The 19,737-nt window shown below is 32.4% G+C and overlaps 2 protein-coding genes across 3 annotated transcripts; one reads left to right on the top strand and one right to left on the bottom strand.

Annotated features, from left to right (window-relative positions):
- Positions 1-9,746: 9,746 nt before the first annotated feature.
- On the top strand, positions 9,747-16,640 carry RpS4 (ribosomal protein S4). Of its 2 annotated transcripts, none has more exons than XM_088258352.1 (6): positions 9,747-9,773; positions 11,126-11,384; positions 12,128-12,225; positions 13,305-13,476; positions 15,461-15,590; positions 16,469-16,640. In XM_088258352.1, the coding sequence occupies exons 1-6, from the start codon at positions 9,771-9,773 to the stop codon at positions 16,593-16,595; spliced, it is 789 nt and encodes a 262-aa protein (XP_088114478.1). In that variant the 5' UTR covers positions 9,747-9,770; the 3' UTR covers positions 16,596-16,640. The 2 variants fall into 2 exon arrangements, with proteins under 2 accessions (XP_088114478.1, XP_088114479.1); XM_088258353.1 differs by having other exon boundaries at positions 9,747-10,200.
- Positions 16,641-17,751: 1,111 nt separating this feature from the next.
- On the bottom strand, positions 17,752-19,473 carry LOC148310490 (zinc finger Y-chromosomal protein 2-like). The gene is made up of 3 exons (XM_088258379.1): positions 19,347-19,473; positions 18,430-18,599; positions 17,752-18,198 (listed from the first exon to the last, which is right to left on the bottom strand). Exons 1-3 carry the CDS (start codon positions 19,471-19,473, stop codon positions 17,752-17,754), a joined length of 744 nt encoding a protein of 247 aa, XP_088114505.1.
- Between the last annotated feature and the right edge of the window lie 264 nt (positions 19,474-19,737).

The raw sequence follows: 19,737 nt of genomic DNA, 5'->3' as shown, positions 1-19,737 counted from the left end.
CGTACGGCATTCCGCTGATCTTATCCGATTCTTATCCGACGGTCTCTTTTATAATCGATCTAATTACGTATCTGCTTAATCTCTCTGCACGCTCCGTTAAATCGACACCCGTCTCGGTGTGATAAAAAATGTTAGTCGTAATAACATCTGTAAAGTTATTGGTTCTCTCCCCGGACTGCACATTGTGCCGATTCACTCAATAATCTTATATAAAACACCTTCATTTTTATTGATATACTTGTATATATATATATATATATATATATGTTTTATTTATCCTCAAGGCACTATTACAAATAAGTCATGTACATCTTACATAAGCTATTGTCCCTTGCCTATACTGCTACCATCAAACCTCCGCGGTGCCTTGTGCCCCATTTTATAGATTTTAATGAGTTGGGTTGTGGTCCCATGACAGATTTTCTCACTTCTGACTCTAAAAAATTTCTGGAATACGAGTGGTACAGTGATACACTTATTTCTTGTGTTGTTTTATTTTTTGAATGAGAGTTGCATTATTCTTTACCTTGCTTATACATAATTAAAATAGGTACATCATACAAAAGATTGGTTCTTTGTTTCTTTATACACTGCTAAGATGGGAAGGGTTTAATCGGCTGTGGCAGGTCACTATGAAATAACTTTAAGAGTCTTCGGCTACTCGTGTTGAGGAAACCGCAGTGCACTCATTGAGAAAAGTCAGACTGTTGATAAATGCCGACAGTGTTTGGCATCTTATGTCCATCACTAATCGCCTTCACTATACTAATTATGTATAATATACCTCTTGTGATCAGTCCTCGTGAATCGTCGTGAAATTATCACCTCCACCTACATTTCAACTGGTGTATGGGACGTCTTGTGGTTGGCATAATTAGTTAAAAATAGATGATAAAAATTATATTTGTAAATATATTCGTATAATATTCTCGCGAGAAAAGGATGATTTGAAAAATAATATCTTATTGGATTCAACGACAAAAGATAACTGATCACATAAGAGATTATTGAACTTACTTAGAACCGATGAATTATTAAAATTTGTACAAAATGATAACATCACAAAATCTTTTCCCAAAACAATGATAAAAATAAGGAAAACGTAGAAGGAAGTATTAGCAATTGTAATGACAGTGATCGCTCACACATCAGTGTCGTTTAAATCACTTCAGTATCTACATATCTTTTGAATTATTTATCGATGAATCTTTTTATCAGACCCTACTTAAATGTCATTGTGTATTGTTAAAATCGCTTCTGTTTATGATCGTCACCCAAAGATTGTCGCGATACATTTAGTTAAAAAGTGAAGAATAAATCAAAATACGACAGGAGTGATCGCACGTCTATCAAACTGCAATAAATAATCAAATCAATCGGACTAACAAATCTGAAGTCAGTCCAGAGATTTTACATATTATGCCAATCGTGGTTTCAGCTTGTTTTTGTAATAGATCGCTCTGAATAACAATTTGAAAATATAATGTTGTCTCACAGGTGGTTACAAAATGACTCTCTTGTGCCTATTATGTACATATAGAATACAAGTTAATTAATAAATTGTATAATATCTACAAAGAGCTTCCCTGTCATTTGCGATCGGAACGAATCACGCTGACATTTGAGCGCGACATTAACACACGTTACAATTTTTATTATTGTAAATCAATAAGTTGCTTCTTATATTGCCATATCGATTTTTATGTGAATTTGTGAATTATTAGGAACAATAATTTGAATTTTAATAATTAGTATGGTATCCATCCCTGCGTATAGCCTGCTCACGTCACATATCATTATCGTTTTTACGGTAGAACCTGCCGCGTGACTTTACAAGAACATTCTCGTTTTATGGTGGTTTCATAGTACTCCACAAATTCGCATCTGCGTAGAAACGTGGTGGTGATGGCATTTTATGGAAATGGCTCCTAATATGTTAAATTATCTTGAACTATTATCACTTACTCGCATTATTTTACAGAAACATCATTGTTTAATGGTGGTTTCTTGACTAGATCACAAACTCACAATTCATTTTTACATTTTTTTGCATTCCAAATTCATTTATGTAAATATTTATCTTTTTTATTTATTTTTTTTTATTACATATTTGTAAATATATAAGATACCTACGACATACATATGTGTACGAAATACAGAGGAGAAAAACCCAGAATGAAAATGAATTAATCATTTTATGCCACATTAACCCTTTTTAACTTAAAAATAATTTTCATAGAGAGTGTCCACAAATACGATCTCCATGGACATTTAACGTTAAATTGGTTTAAAAACGTAAAATAAGTCAACAAAATATGGTGGTAATATTTAAAAAGATTTCCTGTAAATTCCTAGACTCAAGGACTTCTTCGTGTCAGTTGTGATGTCGATAAAAAATATATTTGAATTGTTTAAAACTGGAAATACTTTATTATAACTAATAGGTACTACACCGAGAGCAAAGTTTAAAATTTGCCTTAAGTTTTATTACTCGTGTCAAATTAGCGGAACGTTATTCCTAAGGATAAAGATAAATTACTGAACCATGTGATTTATAAATATATATATATTTATATATACAAATATATATAAATATATATATATATATATATATATATATATATATATATATATATATATATATATATATATATATATATATATATATATATATATATAAATAAATATATATATATATATGTATATATATATACATAAATATTGCTATAGAATAGTTACGTAATATGTATATTGCCACACCACTCTGAATCAATGAAGAAGGATCATCTATTGAATAGATGATCCTTCTTTATTGAACAAATCCATTACGTAAAATAACCTTCCATTTACATAATAAACACATACACATTTGAATAATCATCGAAACAAATTACTTATATTTTAGCCATAACTATTTTTAAACCCATGATGTTTTAATTTCCCATGAACAGGGTGTAGCATGATATATGGTTCCTTCAGAATACGTGTTGAATAAATAATTGAAAAAGTGGCGGTAAGTAGATGTATCTGCTTTTCGTTTATCGAATACAAAATTGTCTCTGTTAACATACATTAACTTTATCGCCACCCAATTGAATACGTTAACATAAAAATCTTGGAAAAAAGACACTGAAATACCGCTTTTAATCTCATGAATAATTCTTGGTGAACGCTTTACATACAGAATAAGTACCTATACGTTGTACATGCCTATTATTTGGACACCTATATTTAATACTAAACCTCTGTAGCCAAATGGTTTCCGTTTTGTCTTTTAAAATATCTGTGAGGTAAGTAAATGCTGATTTTAAAGCATACTCGTATACGTTCCATTTGAGATGATTCTGGCACATTGAGATGGTTGGGACATGTGGAACGAATGACTGAGGATGGAACAGTAAAACAAATATATGAGGCGAATGAAGTTGGAAATAAAGGTAAAGGAAGACGGAAGAAAACTTGGCACGATCAAATATTTAAAATACTTGAAAGTAATCAGGTCAGGAGTTGAAATAATCGGCGGGTATTTATGAGGGATGCGTGAATGTGGAAAAGACGAAGAATATTTGCAAAGGCAGAGTGGTGTGGCATTATATTCTCTCTGGCTACCCCTGTGGAGAAGCCACGTTGGTTAGTTTTTAACCACATATTTATTTTAACAATATTTTGAATACGCCCTAATAAATATTTGTATGTATACAATTACTGGATATATCTTTCGAGGGATTGTTATCAAAATGTTTTATTGGATGTCATAAAGACCAAACAATTTATTGGAAAAATGGAGCTTTTTATACGTATTAACAGGCCTTACGATCTGTCATCAGCTACCTGAAGTGATACTATTTAAGATTTTTGTGTGAAACCAGCATTTTGCGCAAAAAATATTTATATAAAAATGTCAAATCAGAAAGTAATTATAGAAATATACTAGAAGTTGGCATATATTAAAATAAACTGCGACTGTATATGTTAATACTTCCAGAAAACTTAATAGATAACAATGACACATATAACAACAATAATGTGGAAATCTTTAAAAAATACGAAAAGTCATAAACTGCAATATTTTAAAACAATAGAAATTCATATAAATATAAATAATTTTAAGCCCATAAATAAGCCCATATGACAATGACTAAAGCCTCCCCTCTATTGTCCATGTTCTTACTGATAAAATAATAAAAATTAAAAACAAAATAAAACTGCTCCTACCTCCTTGCTATCCCTCAACGTTAATTTTATTTCAAAGTGCTATCTTGTTAGCCAAAAGAGTCAACTTTTTTGGTCCGAGGGGCCTGCTTCTTGGTTTTTGTTGGTCCGAAGGTTAACTTTTATGTCTCCGGAAAGATTTTTTTAACTTAACACAATATGTATACAGCTTAATCTTTCCAGAATTCAAAATAAACTCACGGACGAACCAGGGTTAAAACAATATTGTAAATAAATCAATGTATGTGCATATACTTATCCTTATCTGTTGGTTTTATACGTACTATTCGTATTTCTTGATTTAGAAAAAATCTTGAAAGCAATGTTATTTAAATTTGTTCACACGTCAATACGAATAACGAACGCTTTTGATATTCAATATAAATAATGAATGCAGACAAATACCTTGTTTACACTGCTTCGAGCGGGGGTTCGACACCCGTTTTAGTCTAACGTCCTTTATTTCGGTGTTATCAATTTTCAAACTAAGCCTTATTTGACAAATGTATTGATTCGAACAAATTGATAAAGCGAAAGTGAATGATTTCTCAAAGCATGAATTAAAACGTTGTCAAATTAAAAAGTGCCATCTAAATCGATTTCTGCAAAAAATGACGAACGCTTTCTTTTTATAATTAAAATGAGATCATGAAAAACACGTCGAAAATAGATGTAGGTATGTCAAATATCAGTTGACGAACTGTCGGTTTGTCGGCTACCATTTTTATGAAGAATTATATCAATAAATAAAATAAAAAGATTTAGTATTTTATATAACATATTATATACATTTCAAAACATATTTCATACATTTATTTTAAATAAAATACACGGCAGTTTAAGCAAGCGTGGTGATTTAATTTAAAGAGTGTGATAAGATGCGAGATTTGACAAATTTCAACGTCAGTTGCAGGACTAAGGATCATGTAGAGATCCCCTATCAGGTCCTTCTGTTGCCCGTCGCCAGTATCGTATCGGTATCTTATACCTGGAAGAAATTAATGTCTCCGCAGTGGGTTCCTATAAACACGTGTTATCGGGCCCTTCTCATCTCGTGGTAGACTCCAGGATCCGGTAGGAATATCCACTGTTTTTTAAAAGCCTTTCGTTATGACAATCATTTGTAATACCTTCATTATTTGCGTATTTCCGTTTTAACCACACATTGTTATATACATACATATATACATACATGTTTATCGTTAGAGATTATCCTTCGGGTTTGTGGCAAAAAATCCTAACATCAACTTAAGTATTTAAGTACCTACCAGCGACCAAAAAATTATGTATTTAAATATATATATATATATATATATATATATATATATATATATATATATATATATATATATATATATATATATATATATATATATATATATATATATATTTATTTATATATATATATATATATATATATATATATATATATATATATATGTATATATATATATATATATATATATATATGTATATATATATATATATATATATATATATATATATATATATATATATATATATATATATATATATGTGTGTGTGTGTGTGTGTGTAATATATGTACATATATAGAGAGAAAGATTTCAAAGCTATGCATTTTGCCGTATTTTTGTATTAGGCGTTCCAAATATGTATGTGTTTTTTTTTTGGGAAGGCATTAAAAATTTTGTGAAAATATATAATATGTAGGTTATTACAACGCTATTGAAATCAACAATCATAAAACAAACGCATTTTTCATATGAGTGGTTTAATAATTCCTCGGGGCTTGGAGTAAAGGTGTCAAAAGAGCATTTGGTTGAAAAGGTTAAATGCACAATTCGTGAATATATGTAAAATTATAACTCCTCGTCCCTCGTTTCTGGGCAACTTGTTTCTAATAATAAGTGAAGAAAATCTAATACTCCTTAGTATTTGACATAATAGAAAATAATATTTAAATTACAAATACATATACAAATTACTATTTATAATTTACAGTATATTGATAACAAAAAAAAAATAATAAAAATTAAAAACTAACATATCGCTCACTCCTTTCAAGAACCTCATAAATCAAAAATTGACAATTTTTAGTTGTGCATGTTTTCGGAATGCCCAGAAAATGTACTATATCCCAGCAAAAGCGGCATATTTTAGGCTTAATATTTACCCGCTACAGGGCAGAAAGTATTGTTTTTTCATTTTGAAGAAAAGGTATTGTTTAATTATTTTTTTAAAAATACTTAATATTTTTCAAAAAGACCTGTTGCACAGTAAAAGTTCAGTAAGTGGCTTGATATTTATTTTTAATACATTGTATAATTTTTTTAAACTTTAAAAACGTTCTCCTGTAAAATCATTTTTTTTTATTTATGACGTTCTTGAAAGAAGTGAGCGATATGTATAAATGAAAACCTTTTGTAACAATTATCAAATCGAACAAGTGACTTCAAACATTAATGTAAATAAGTTTTGGTTTTGTATTACCTAACGTCCAAGAGACTGAATTCCAGCTACAGATTATGCAACACCGCTTATCATGTGCCTACTTTGCCATCTACTCCCATCTTTGTAAATTTTATAGACGATTCCTTATTGTGACTGGGTTTACTCTTTATGATTAAAGTTACTACTGCATTTCATGTAATTCTATAGTGAAAAATTGTAGCTGCTATCTTCAAGCAACTCTATAGCAAATTCTCTAAACGCACGTCCTTTACCACGTGTTTAGGTGTGGTGAGTGCAAATTTGCTGGTGAAATGGTGAGATTTTGATAAAGCTAGCAAAAGAAAGCATGTCACCGAGAGTGGTATTAGCGCTCCTTGTCTAAAGATAAAAGTTTTGGTAGGTAGGTAGTAGTTTATAAGTTCTACGGATGTACCCCGCGGTCTTCATGCGACGGCGTTCACACACTAATCGCAAAAGAATGCATGTGTAAGGCCTAAATTGTTTGAGTGTTGTTCAATATATCACTTGATTATGATTTTTTGATACTCCACTCATTGGTAAAAACAAAATAATTTGTTAACTAAAGTTAACAAAATAATTTTAGTTTTTTTAAATGGTATTACACATAGTGAACGATGAATGATAAGAGGAGTGTAATATTTGCTGGCCCTAGTTAGCTTGGCCACTCTGGTTCTACGTCTAACGACCGTCATTAGATAAAAACGTTATAGTAAAAAAAAGCTTCAGGAAAAACAAACGCTAAGATGCACTACCCTGTCTGGTAGCGAGGGTGATTCTTCTCTCGGTGATCCAGAGACTGGCAATGTGTCAGAGCCAGCTTTCGGGATTCCAGGGGCAAGCAAAGTGAAGCAGAGGAAACAAGTTCGTCCAAGGTTCTAGAACCTACAACCTGAAGATGAGAGCTGATCCCAACAGTCTACAAAGGTGATAAGTTGGGTAGAAGCCAGGAAGACGAAGAGGTAAAACAAAATAATTAATTGTGGATATCACAAAGACCTAAATCAATTTTGTCAAGGTACCTAAATGAGATCGGGCCCGCTGGCACAATGGGAAGTGAAGATATAAGACATGGGGCTCGAGGGCGCTATGCCCCCCGTAGGGCGAGCGCTTCGCCAATAAAGCGGACAGCAATAACTACATATTTGGAATTCAGGTAGGCAGATGATTAATTGAACCGCATACCAAAATCCGAAAACGATTACCCGTAAAACCATGTGATTTTTATTTTAATATTATCTCCTGGTTTCATGATTCGTTGACTTGTAAGGATATTATCCTTACAATATATCTGCTACACCGTTTTATTGGATGTGCTTATTACAATAAATATATTATTTGATTGTACTTTATATTTTGTCAATGAATGAAAGCTTTATTCTTAATAATTATTTATTTTACAATTATCATCTGTGTTGTTATGAAATAATAATGAAAATGTATTATATACCTACCTACATAGATTATAGAGAAGTATCTAATGTTTAAGGGCATTTTCATTAGATTCCAACATAGTTGTGTAGTATAATACAATATAATTCATAATACATGTTTTTGATATTCTACATAATTCACAACTGTTTGAGGTAACTGGTAGGCATAAAAAATATACATTATTCATAAAAGCATTTTATATAACTAGAGCTTATGATAAATATTTATTATTATTGTGTATTACAAAGAAGGTTTTTAAATTTTATCAATATATGGACCTACTCAATGTATAATCATATTCGGCAAATGCGTGCCCATAAAATGCAATTAAATTACGTCCAAGACAATCCACCCCCCTGGCTAAAAATTGCCAAAAAAAAATTAAATCTTGGTTCGTGAAAAACATCTTTCGTACTAACATTAGAAATCAGCCTTAGAAACACGATTAGCTTACCCCCCCCTCATCTCTCTCTCGTTCACGATCGTAGAGAAAAAGAAATCTTCTCTTCTTCTTCCTTCATCAATGTTCGCTCCTAAATGGAGCTATGGCTACTACAAGTCGTCTCCAAGCCATTCCACTTGGCGCCGTTTCCTTGGCTTCCGCCCAGATCAGTCCATCATCCCGAAGCTCCGTCGAGCACAGACGGTGTATGGTCGTCGGAGCACCAAAATCCTCGGGTTGGAAGAAGAGATACGAAAGGTAAACAGGTGACATTTTCGGTGCGTGTCACATCTTCTCCTTATATTAACTTAATATAATGAACTTTTATTTAAAAAAATTTAATAATGAATTATTTTTGCTTTCAATACGCATTTATTGTAAAACATATAGGTAGGTACTAATTAGTTAAATCAAATTTATATACAATACCTACATTGTTCATAGTATGTTGCAAAAAGTAACGCTTTCAGCTCTGTTCCACTATAAAATTTCTAACCAATTTTAATCGGAATAAAACAAAATCTCCGAATATCTCAAAGTAGGGAAAATTGTTGTAAATAACAATAAATTATCGGTGGTCATACACTGAAATTGAAATTCGCGGTTTCAAGTTCATCTGTGGCTTGGGTTTAATAATATTACCACTGTGAAAAAAAACAATGTCTGTCATTAAAATCGGGGCTTGTTGTTATAAAAGTAAATTTAGAAATTATAATTTTTGCACTAAAGATAAAATGTTAGAAACGAAAAAAGCATTTCTTTTGTAAACTAACTAACTATCACGCCGCTTCCATACAGGGGTAGGCAGAGAGAATCGAACGCCACACCACTCTGTCTTTGCAAACATTCTTTGCCTCTTCTACATTCATGCATCTCCTCATCCATACCTAACGATTATTACGACTCTTACGATTACTACGATACTTTCTTTTGTATTACTGAACAATATTTCACGTATATACATATAAACATTTTATTTAATTTTTAAAATTGTAAATAGCAATTTCTCTTAACAATGACGAAATTTATTATTTAAAAATAAATTGATGTAAATATTTTGATTTAAACTTCGTCATAATTTATATAATGATCATTTTTATTATATTTTAGTTAAAAAATATTAGTTTCAGTACTTACTTGAATTAGTTTTTTTCATATGGCAAGTGTTTTTTTTTGTGTACATCGTTCTGTTTCCGTTTTACCAAATCTCTTTTCCGTGTGTGTTTCCAAGATGGTGAGTGACAGTTGGTTATTCATAAAAATCTAATGTAATCTTCTTCGTATTTTAAATTTTCGAGTCATCGGCATCTGTGTAAAATTATTTTCAATAGTTTTATACTTTAATTTTGTGTATTTTCGGTATCCTCTGTGCAAAATAATTGTTTTGACAGCATGCAATATCTTCTGACATTTTCATGTAAATGTGATAAATTGTTGACTGTTGAAAATTAAATTTGCTTAACAAAACCGAAATACCTCACACAAGAGCGCTTTATATTTATTCGATATGTTTTTGTGGCCTTTTCCTTCTGTTAAATTTCTCTGTATATGTTTTGAGGTTATATTGCCCTGTTGGTCCTGTTTATTGGTGAACATAACCTAACCGTTTCGAATAATCATACAAAGTGCGTTTGAAATGAATATATGTTCCTCTTATCAATGTAAGTTGTCTTATGAATCAACCATTTGTTATATATTATGGACTTAAAATAAAAGTGCACTTGAGAGTAAAGAAATTCTCAGTGGCTCGCCCATTGTTTTCGCTTGATACAAGAAATCTCGCTTATTTATCGATTCTTTGGGGTATTCCTGATTATACTGAAATTATACAAAGGTTGATTCATCTTCAAATGCCTCCCGGACTTAACGGTCTATTGAAGATGTTTTGGATATATTTTGCGGATAAAACAGAATACACTAAATTGCTCAAAAACAAAAAAAAGAGATACCGTCTCTGACTCTTAGAAAAAAGAAATGTACATCATAAATTATATCATTTATTGAAGTACGTGTGACTTCTTTTTCACTTTTTTCTTTAACCCTGAATTGTACCCAGTTATAAAAAAGGCACCGCATTGGTTGGATGTGGAGTTAACTTGACCGTATATAAAAGCATGGTGTTAAGCCTCGCATTCTGCATTCTTGGATATAGACATGGGATACGGATGACCGAATTATAGGAGCTCGGAATGTATAATAATAACAATTTTGGATAGTTTATGTAGAACCATTTTGTGAAAACACTACCTCATGAGCGTTTTGATTAAACTGTAGAATAAAAATCTACTATTAAATCTAGGAAAAGAAATTGATTTGAATGGCTTTGCAAGCAAAGCATTTTTTTACAAAAAATTCTTACATTGCCAATTTTTTGTGCTTGTTTCGGAGTGTCACTCATGGCTATAGCTGATTGAAGCGTGCAACATCTTATTCGTTTGAAATGCGCAGTTTTTTTTAATACTCTTTTTTTGTTTTAAATATACATTAATTTTTGATAAGCAGACAGTTTATATTCTTACAGACGTTACCGCTATGTGCTGATTCTATGTAAGTTGTTTTGACTTATGGTAATTGACATATTTTTAGGCTCGAGGCCCAAAGAAGCACTTGAAGCGTCTCCACGCCCCCAAGGCATGGATGTTGGACAAATTGGGGGGTGTGTTCGCCCCCCGGCCATCCACCGGCCCCCACAAGCTGCGGGAGTCGCTGCCTCTGGTGATCTTCCTGAGGAACCGCCTGAAGTACGCCCTGACCAACAGCGAGGTCACCAAGATCGTCATGCAACGCCTCATCAAGGTGGACGGCAAGGTCAGGACTGACCCCAACTACCCTGCTGGATTCATGGGTGTGTGCATTTTATTTATGTATTAACATAGACACTTATATTTTATGCATTAACATTGATGAAGAGGCCTTTTACTGTGGGTTGTTTATGTAATCTATTCTGTAAATACATGACGCGACTCATACTTTTACCGTTTGTTTTTTGATGTAACCTATTCTGTAAATTTGTCCGCCTCCGTGGTGTATGATTAGCGTGTTTGATTACCGTGCTGGAGGTCCCGGGTACGATTCCCAGAATGAATGTTAGTGTTTTTACTGTCTAATATTTATTTTATGATCAGCGTATTGAGTGATCACCTTGCCTTCATGTAAGTTACGATGAAGGTAACACTGCGTCAATAAAATGCGTTGCCCTCTGCACCATTGAGTGCCGATAAGGGTTAGAAGAATTCTATAAGTACACATGAACGCGACCCGTACTACCGCAATGTGATATCTATTTTCAAACACAAACCATTTAAGCTTACCGGCAAATAGTATTGAACGAAATATTTGTGTACATCGACAACAAAAACTTGATAATATGATGTTCTGTCACTGTTTGGCTACTTTTTCTAAGAATGTACCCCGTCAGTACCAAGTTATCAATTTAATTTTATTACTATGTTAAGCCAAAATGATAAAATTTAAAAATTAATGTCCAAATACTTTAAAAACTCATTGGTTTATTTAAAAAATATTTATTATCTTTTAAATGTAGTGTTAACATTTAACTTTAATTATTCGCTATTTTATTTGTTGCAGATGTTGTCAGCATTGAAAAGACTGGAGAGCTTTTCCGTCTTATCTATGATGTAAAGGGACGTTTCACAGTTCACCGCATTACTCCAGAGGAGGCCAAGGTACCCCACTCTTTAACTTGTATGCAAGGAGACTTTTATCTTTATTGATACATATATAAAGACCATTGACTGTCATAAATTCTTATTAATCTTCCCCTCCCGGTGATATGTATTTACTACAACTCAACTTTTAAAATGAGAATATCAATTTTTTTCTCAACAAGAATTTTTGTATTCCTCCGTAATATAATTATGTATTCATGTATTCAATGATGAATACAGTAACGTTTCTCAGTGCATGGCATTGTGTATATGCGCATGTCGTAACGTATTTACTCCGCCAGCAGTGCGCAGATCGTCATACGTGGCGGTCGTGTCGCTACGCTGGCTATTGCGGCTACTTGTGATGTATTTTTTTCTCATTTTCAGATACGTACCAGAGCTAACATTACAAAATTGTTATATTTTAACTTCAACTATGGTCAATACAAGCAAAATTTAGGAATATTCACATTTTTCTCCCGTTTTTAAACTAAATTTTCATATGGTGTACAAAATACATATCACCGGTGCATGCGGAAGTTTTTAGCACCAATTAGACAAGTAACAAATACTGTAAAAACAATAATCATTATTTGTTTTGGAATATTGCAATCAAACATTAATTCAGTTTTTGTCCGCGTGAATTTTTGTTTATTTTAGTAAAATAACTGGCTTGTTGCTGGTATACTTATATATTGCCAATTTGGGCATTGTTAAGATTTTAAAAATACCATTTAATAAATAATGTTAAGTAAAACATGAGTCAACACATTGTTTGCGGGTAACGCTTAAAAGCGTGTTTAACATACTGTTAGTAGAGAGCGAGAGACGCTTATAAGCTTTCTATTTGACACCAATCAACGTAATTAAAATGTCAGCCAGTTTTAAAGCAAATAGCTTTTTTCTTCGAGACTAATTTAGTCTTTAGGGAAGCTATTTTTTTTTATTATTATAAAAAGTGGAATTTAGTAATTGAATGTTAATCAATATAAAAAGTCTCCTTATCGTATTGTCCATTTTACCCATATTCAGCCGTTTTTTCTATCAAACGAGGTTTTGAGTCTGCATATTTACTAATAATTTTGATATGTTTTCAGTATAAACTGTGCAAGGTGAAGAAGGTCCAAATGGGCCCCAAGAATGTCCCCTTCCTGACCACCCACGATGGGCGTACTATCCGCTACCCGGATCCCCTCATCAAAGTCAATGACACTATTCGTTTAGACATTGCCACATCTAAAATCATTGACTTCATCAAATTCGATACAGGTATTTTTTAGCATCACATTATAGTACATAGCGTAGGAGGCTTAGTCAATTTCTATGTTATTATAGACATCTCAACTTGAGATGGAGAATCTTTTCATGAAAGATAGAAGTCTGAGCATCCCAGGGCTTCGACTTGGCATTTGGCTGGCTTAAGTGATCACTTTATGCACTTATAACAGTGCAACAAAAATTAATACATTACGGATTGTCAACAATGGGCAGAATGGTGAGCCTTACGCAATGAGACACCTTTAATGTACAGTGAAACCTCTATCGTTTTTAAAGGGACCTATTGAAATAAACTATAAATGTGCAAAAACAATGAATGCAGGCTTAACCTTTCCAGGAGTACAATAATTAATGTCCACTTTCTCTGGGGAGTGGGCTTTTTTTACATTTAATATGTATTTTTTTAAACAAAATTTTTGTATAATGAAGATAGAAATTATAGAAAAAAAAAATTAATAAAAAAAAGCTCACCATCGAGGTTTTATTTTATGACAAAGTTAAATACAAATATGTACAGATGTCATTCCTATAGAAATTACATCATACCAACTAACAGATAGACTTGGACGTTCATTAACGTCCATACTCCTTTGAGGAAAATTACCACCGACCTTAATTTACGTCCATACTCCCGGAAAGGTTAAGAGGAGATACGATCGAGTAAAGATATCCTCCCAATCTGCATAAACATAATCTGGTTCAAATTCTAAGAAGAATACTAGTTTTGGATGTTAATAAATGTACTTATTAAAATAAAATACACAGCTAAACTGAACCAAAAAATATTAACGTTTATTGCATTGTAAATAATCTGTGATCGATTTTTTTTTACTGTTTAATTTCCGTAAGTTAATAGTTTATTTTTGGCTTTTGAAATAATATTTTTTGGCATCGGTTATTAGAATGTTTTCAATCTTTCAGAGTGTGCATGCTTCTGAAAATGAAGGTACAGGCAGCAGCTTCTCTTCATCAATATTGACCTCTTCCGCTTTATCCGTCAACCTAGCGTCACACAAGCTTTCGATAGATTCTATCCCACACATTAAAATATTGTCGTAGAATGTAAGAAAATTGATAAAATTGGGAAGAATACATAAAACACAGACACAATGTATATTAAATATGAAGCGTAATTCAAACAATTAATGCGTTAAAATGGTGATAAAGAAATGAAGCAATCTTTTTTTTTTGTATGAAATGAATTCGGTGTAGGAGAAATAAACGTCAAATCTGGGAAAACGATTATTCGAACGATAGAGGTTTCACTGTATATATATAAGTCGTAGGGCGAATAAGCCAATGTTCAATAAATAATGAAAAATTCTTATTTTCTATTTTCACTTAAAAATCTACAGGTAGCAATTCAATTTCAAATGTTTTTTTATGTTAAAATGTTTCTTACTTTTAAACCAGTAAAGCCACTGTATTTTAAGGCTCGAATCTGCAGATAAACAGAAGTCTAATGAATAGAAGAAGAATAAATAGTTGTCTACACCAGTGTTCCGCAAACTTTTTCTATTCAAGGTACACCTACCAAATTAAGAAATTTGAAAGGTGCATATTTATCATATTATGGTAACATATTTAACATATTACGCTTAATGCGAAATATGAGCCTACTTAACTGAGCACAGGCAATAAAAATTTGGAGCAATTGTATTATTTTCACAAAACTAGTTTTTCCGCGGCACACCAACTAATCACCACAGCACACCAGTGTGCCATGTCACACTTTGCGGAACGATGGTCTACACCACAACATTTATTTCTAAACTTTTCATTTGTTATAAATGAATCTACAATGGCAGTTTTGCAATCAACTGCTTACCTGATGAAAAAAGTACTTGTTAATATGGTTTTATGAAATGAAAAGGTAAATTTCATTCAATGTTTTTTAACATCATATCCTATATCCTCTATCCATGTAAAATTCCAACAGATGATTGATTGATTTAATGTGAAAATATTTTTCCAGGTAACTTGTGCATGATCACCGGAGGACGCAATTTAGGGCGTGTGGGCACCATTGTGTCCCGTGAGCGTCATCCTGGATCCTTTGACATTGTCCATGTCAAGGATTCCCAGGACCACACATTCGCTACCAGGTTCCTATTTTCTTCTTTATTTCCTTACTGTGCATAATCTACAGTTAGTCACATGACTGTTTATTTGTCCAATATATCTATATTGCAATTATAGTATCATATTGCAATTTTTTTTTTAATATTAACAATCTTAATGCAGTCGAAAAAGTAGTTTCTCAAAAACAAATGACTTATAATGAAATAATTATCCCTTACAATGAATGAAACTTAACACGTCGTCGGGACACGGCATTTGCCATTTTTTGCGGACTGTTGGTCAACTGCGGGACACGGCAAATGCCGTTTTTGTCGACTGTCTGTTATCGGCGGGAAACGGCAATATATGGGTTTGTTATCAGCGTAAAATATAACGCGTTGAAAGGTAATTTGCTACTTGGGTGCTAGGCGACAGTCTGTCAACGTTATTAGAGATGCCTTGTCCGGATTGGCTAGTGTGCTGCTTGTAAAGGCGTCGCCAGAAATCTAGAGTTTTTATGCGATCTCAATCTCCAGTTTAGTTTGAGTCATTTCACGTATTGGACTATTTTTCATACCGCTCGCACTGTTTTGTTTATTGTTTGGTATTTTATTATTTGAATATTAACATATTATAACATAAGCTAACGCATTGTATACGGAATGATACCTCGGAGGGGAAGACTATTTTTTAGAGTTTACAATGCTTCATACTTAATTAAAACTTATGATTTTAATTTATTTTTGATGATCAATGTCATATATGATTTCTATGAAAATTTCAATTGCAAATATTATTTGGTTTTGAAATTGTGTCAATTTTAAGAAAGCAATATATTTTTGCGGTAATCGCGAAAAACATCCGCTATAGGCTAGATTCTATTGTTCGAAGCGCCCGACTACAATGTGTTAATTGTTTTCAGATTGAACAACGTGTTCATTATTGGCAAGAGGAAGAAGGCTTACGTGTCCCTGCCAAGAGGAAAGGGAGTGAAGCTGTCTGTAGCGGAGGAGCGTGACAAGAGACTGGCAGCCAAAACTTCCGCCTAATTATGATAAACCTATATTTACATAAATAAAACACCTCAAATCTTATCTCTCTTTCATTTACTTCATTCTTTCATTGATCCCTATTCACATAGTGAATGTCACCGTGTTAACTTGATCACTATATGAAGGCAGAATCTTCTTATTTAGGAATGCAATATATGTATACCTAATAGGATGTATATGACGAGCTCATGGTGATATTGCTTCTTCGTGAGCAAGGAAATGGAGGAGGAATAGATAAAAGGAGCAACAATGGCAGAGAACTAGGAGATGTCAACTTATACTTGTGTAACTTTAACTCTGATCTGTATAAGCCCTTTGAGGATGAATGATTTATTTCACTATCCACACCAAGATGGTGTATAGGTAACCATCACAATATCAGATTGATGGGGCATTACATTCATTGCTAAATAGATAAAAGCAATGTGATTAATAATGGGTTTAAAATTCCTGTATACTGGAAATTTGGTGGGATGCAGACAATGCAAATAAAAAAGGTCACGGAGAAGGACATTACTATGTGGGGAACAAAATGGTGAAGGAACATGGTGCGTCAAAAACCCCCCATATTATCTGGTCAACTTATTTGGTATAATAAACACTTATTTTTTAAATATTTGTATTTATCATTAAAATTTTAGAAGTAAGTTTTACATACATATTTCCATAATAATTTTATTTTCACAGCCAGTACGTAGTATAAACATCTGAATTGGCACTTCATATTATACATAGTTAAATGAGGAATTAAAAATTTGTTTTGGTAAATCTTAATAATTTATTTTTGCAGTGAATTTATTATGGTGAGAGCCAGTAGTACATGTTATATATTTGAAACTCTTCAGTTTTAATACAAATATATATGTTTTGTGAGAAAACAATGTTAACCACAACAAAATATTTCCAAAATATGCAATATATTATTCAAAGTACATATATGTATTCTAATAATGAATACTATCTGTAAGAGTTCCGATTGTATAATATAAAATAAAGCAGCACAAAATTAAACTACAGATGTACAAACTTTAAATTTGCATTATCTCTTAAACTCAATTGTGAAATTGTTTTATACATACTAAATAAAGCCCTTCATCTTATTTTGTATAAACAGAAGATGTTTTCTTAGACAAAGATGGCGATTCCTTTAAACCTATTCGATTTCTATATTATTATCGCTCGAGTAACTGTCATCATTTCCATGATGCGACTTTATGTGTCTTTCTAGGTCTCGTTTTCTGACTAACACCTTTCCACAAAGAGAGCACATATAAGGAGTAAGTCCACTTGCGTGTAACCGCACATGCTTGTTCAAGTTACTCGGATCCCCGAATGGCCGCTGGCAGAACTTACATTTTAATGGCTTGTAGCCGGTATGCGTTCGGATATGAATCTTTAACCCGTACTTCCTCGAATAAACTTTGCCACAATATAAACACATATGTCCTTGCTTCATCTTACCCCAGTTGCTCGCAAATAACTCAACATCAGCCGCATAGTTGCTCGACAACTCTTCTATGGACTCGGTCACTCGCAACTCGGATAATTTGGTAGATAATGGATATTGGGTTAAACCTATTTGAGTATTTTTATATACAGGCTGTGATTGTGACACACATAGATTTAGGGGTTGAACATGTATCGAAGATGATAATGTCTCTGTACCCTTATTGGGTTTAAAGGCATCATGTTTTGAATAATAATTTGAAGATTTTTTGTATGGTAGAAATGCGGAGATTGGTGGTTCTGACAAACACCGGACATTTTCAGGACCTATTAAGGAGATGTGGGGTATGTGTGCACTATTGGGCCTCTCCGAGCAATATTGAACCGATTTCGACCTCGGACTTCCCGAGTTGTTCTTCCTGCATATTATTTTGGCGATCTTCTGCCACAGGTGTGCCATGGACTCACGTTCGCACAGTAGGAGTAGATGAATCTTCAAAGGGTTCGGATATTCACAAGTGTGGTTGCAAATATGACAGGTATATTTTTTGTGCCCTAGAATAATTTAAAATGTATTAATTTAAATTGAAGTGTACACAATATTGATGTAAAGTAATGGATTTATCTAGAGATAATTTAGATTAAATAGAATCTTAAGAGGGTATTCTAGTCTAGAATATTTTTGTGTTTTATTTACAGACATTTTATTTATAGAACCAGGAAATGTGTTGTGCTATTTTCATTGTAACTATCAAAAAAAATTATCAATTGTGGAAGTCCTAACCGAAACGTTACATTTCGATTATAAATGATTTTAAGTAATCAGGAATTCTAGCTTGTAACATTGTTACGCTTTGGTGCGATTTGATGATTTTATAATGGTCATGTTTTGTCACAACTTTAATTAAGATTTCGATAGAATACAGTAAAACAGAACTTGCATTTTAAGATTTTTTTGCAATATTGGAAATGTAACTTTTTGATGAGGACCTCCACAATTGTCAGATGATTTTGAAGTTATTATTATACGTGTTTTAATAGAAATTATAGGTATTGTTATTACATTTCTTTCAAAACCTTATTCATCAAATTAAAGTCTTATTTTGTATGTTTCAGATAAATAATTCCATCATAGCATTGTGATATACATAATTTTGTGATTTTCTATATATATTTTTAATGTATCCTAATATTTTCTTTTCTTGTGGGATTATGTTAGTGCTTATGTGGATTTTAAGATATTTTTCTCCAAATTTATGTTTTTCTTTCTATGTTAAAAATAATTTTAAATATTATTTTTACCTGATATATTTTTTGGTGTCAAGAAGGGCATGTCGATGATAGCTAATATGTGTTCTGAAAACCATAAAAGCAGTTCACTTCCGTCCTGAATATCTTTAACAAGTCTCAACACAAAATGGTTTGTCATCTCATTATCCCTGGATGGATAGACTTCCAAATGGACGTTGGAACTATGTATGTCAGGAGCTAGACTAGGGAAATTCATCCACACTTTCGAGCACCGTTCACCCGCCATATCGAGAACCTCAAGATGACCATTGTGTCCCACACCAATATTTACCTAGAAACAATACATTTAATTAATTGAAAACGCTGTCTTATAAAAAACGAGTTTTATAATTTCTATTCATCGTGGATCTTTCTTGCTTCTAAAATTATTACGTATAAATAT

Source organism: Brachycentrus maculatus, unplaced genomic scaffold (assembly GCF_059751285.1).
Source record: "Brachycentrus maculatus isolate JH-2025_06_01 unplaced genomic scaffold, ASM5975128v1 h1tg000093l, whole genome shotgun sequence".
NCBI classification, from domain to species: domain Eukaryota; kingdom Metazoa; phylum Arthropoda; class Insecta; order Trichoptera; family Brachycentridae; genus Brachycentrus; species Brachycentrus maculatus.
This window is presented reverse-complemented; position numbering and strand designations above follow the sequence as displayed.

Coding starts and splice junctions, on each gene's coding strand:
- RpS4 (XM_088258352.1), top strand. Junction 11,385..12,127: donor CTACCCTGCTGGATTCATGG/GTGTGTGCATTT, acceptor TATTTGTTGCAG/ATGTTGTCAGCATTGAAAAG. Junction 13,477..15,460: donor CTTCATCAAATTCGATACAG/GTATTTTTTAGC, acceptor ATATTTTTCCAG/GTAACTTGTGCATGATCACC.
- LOC148310490 (XM_088258379.1), bottom strand. CDS start 19,473: ATGACAAACCATTTTGTGTTGAGACTTGTTAAAGATATTCAGGACGGA. Junction 18,600..19,346: donor GACACCAAAAAATATATCAG/GTAAAAATAATA, acceptor AAATTATTCTAG/GGCACAAAAAATATACCTGT. Junction 18,199..18,429: donor GAAGTCCGAGGTCGAAATCG/GTTCAATATTGC, acceptor TCACAATCACAG/CCTGTATATAAAAATACTCA.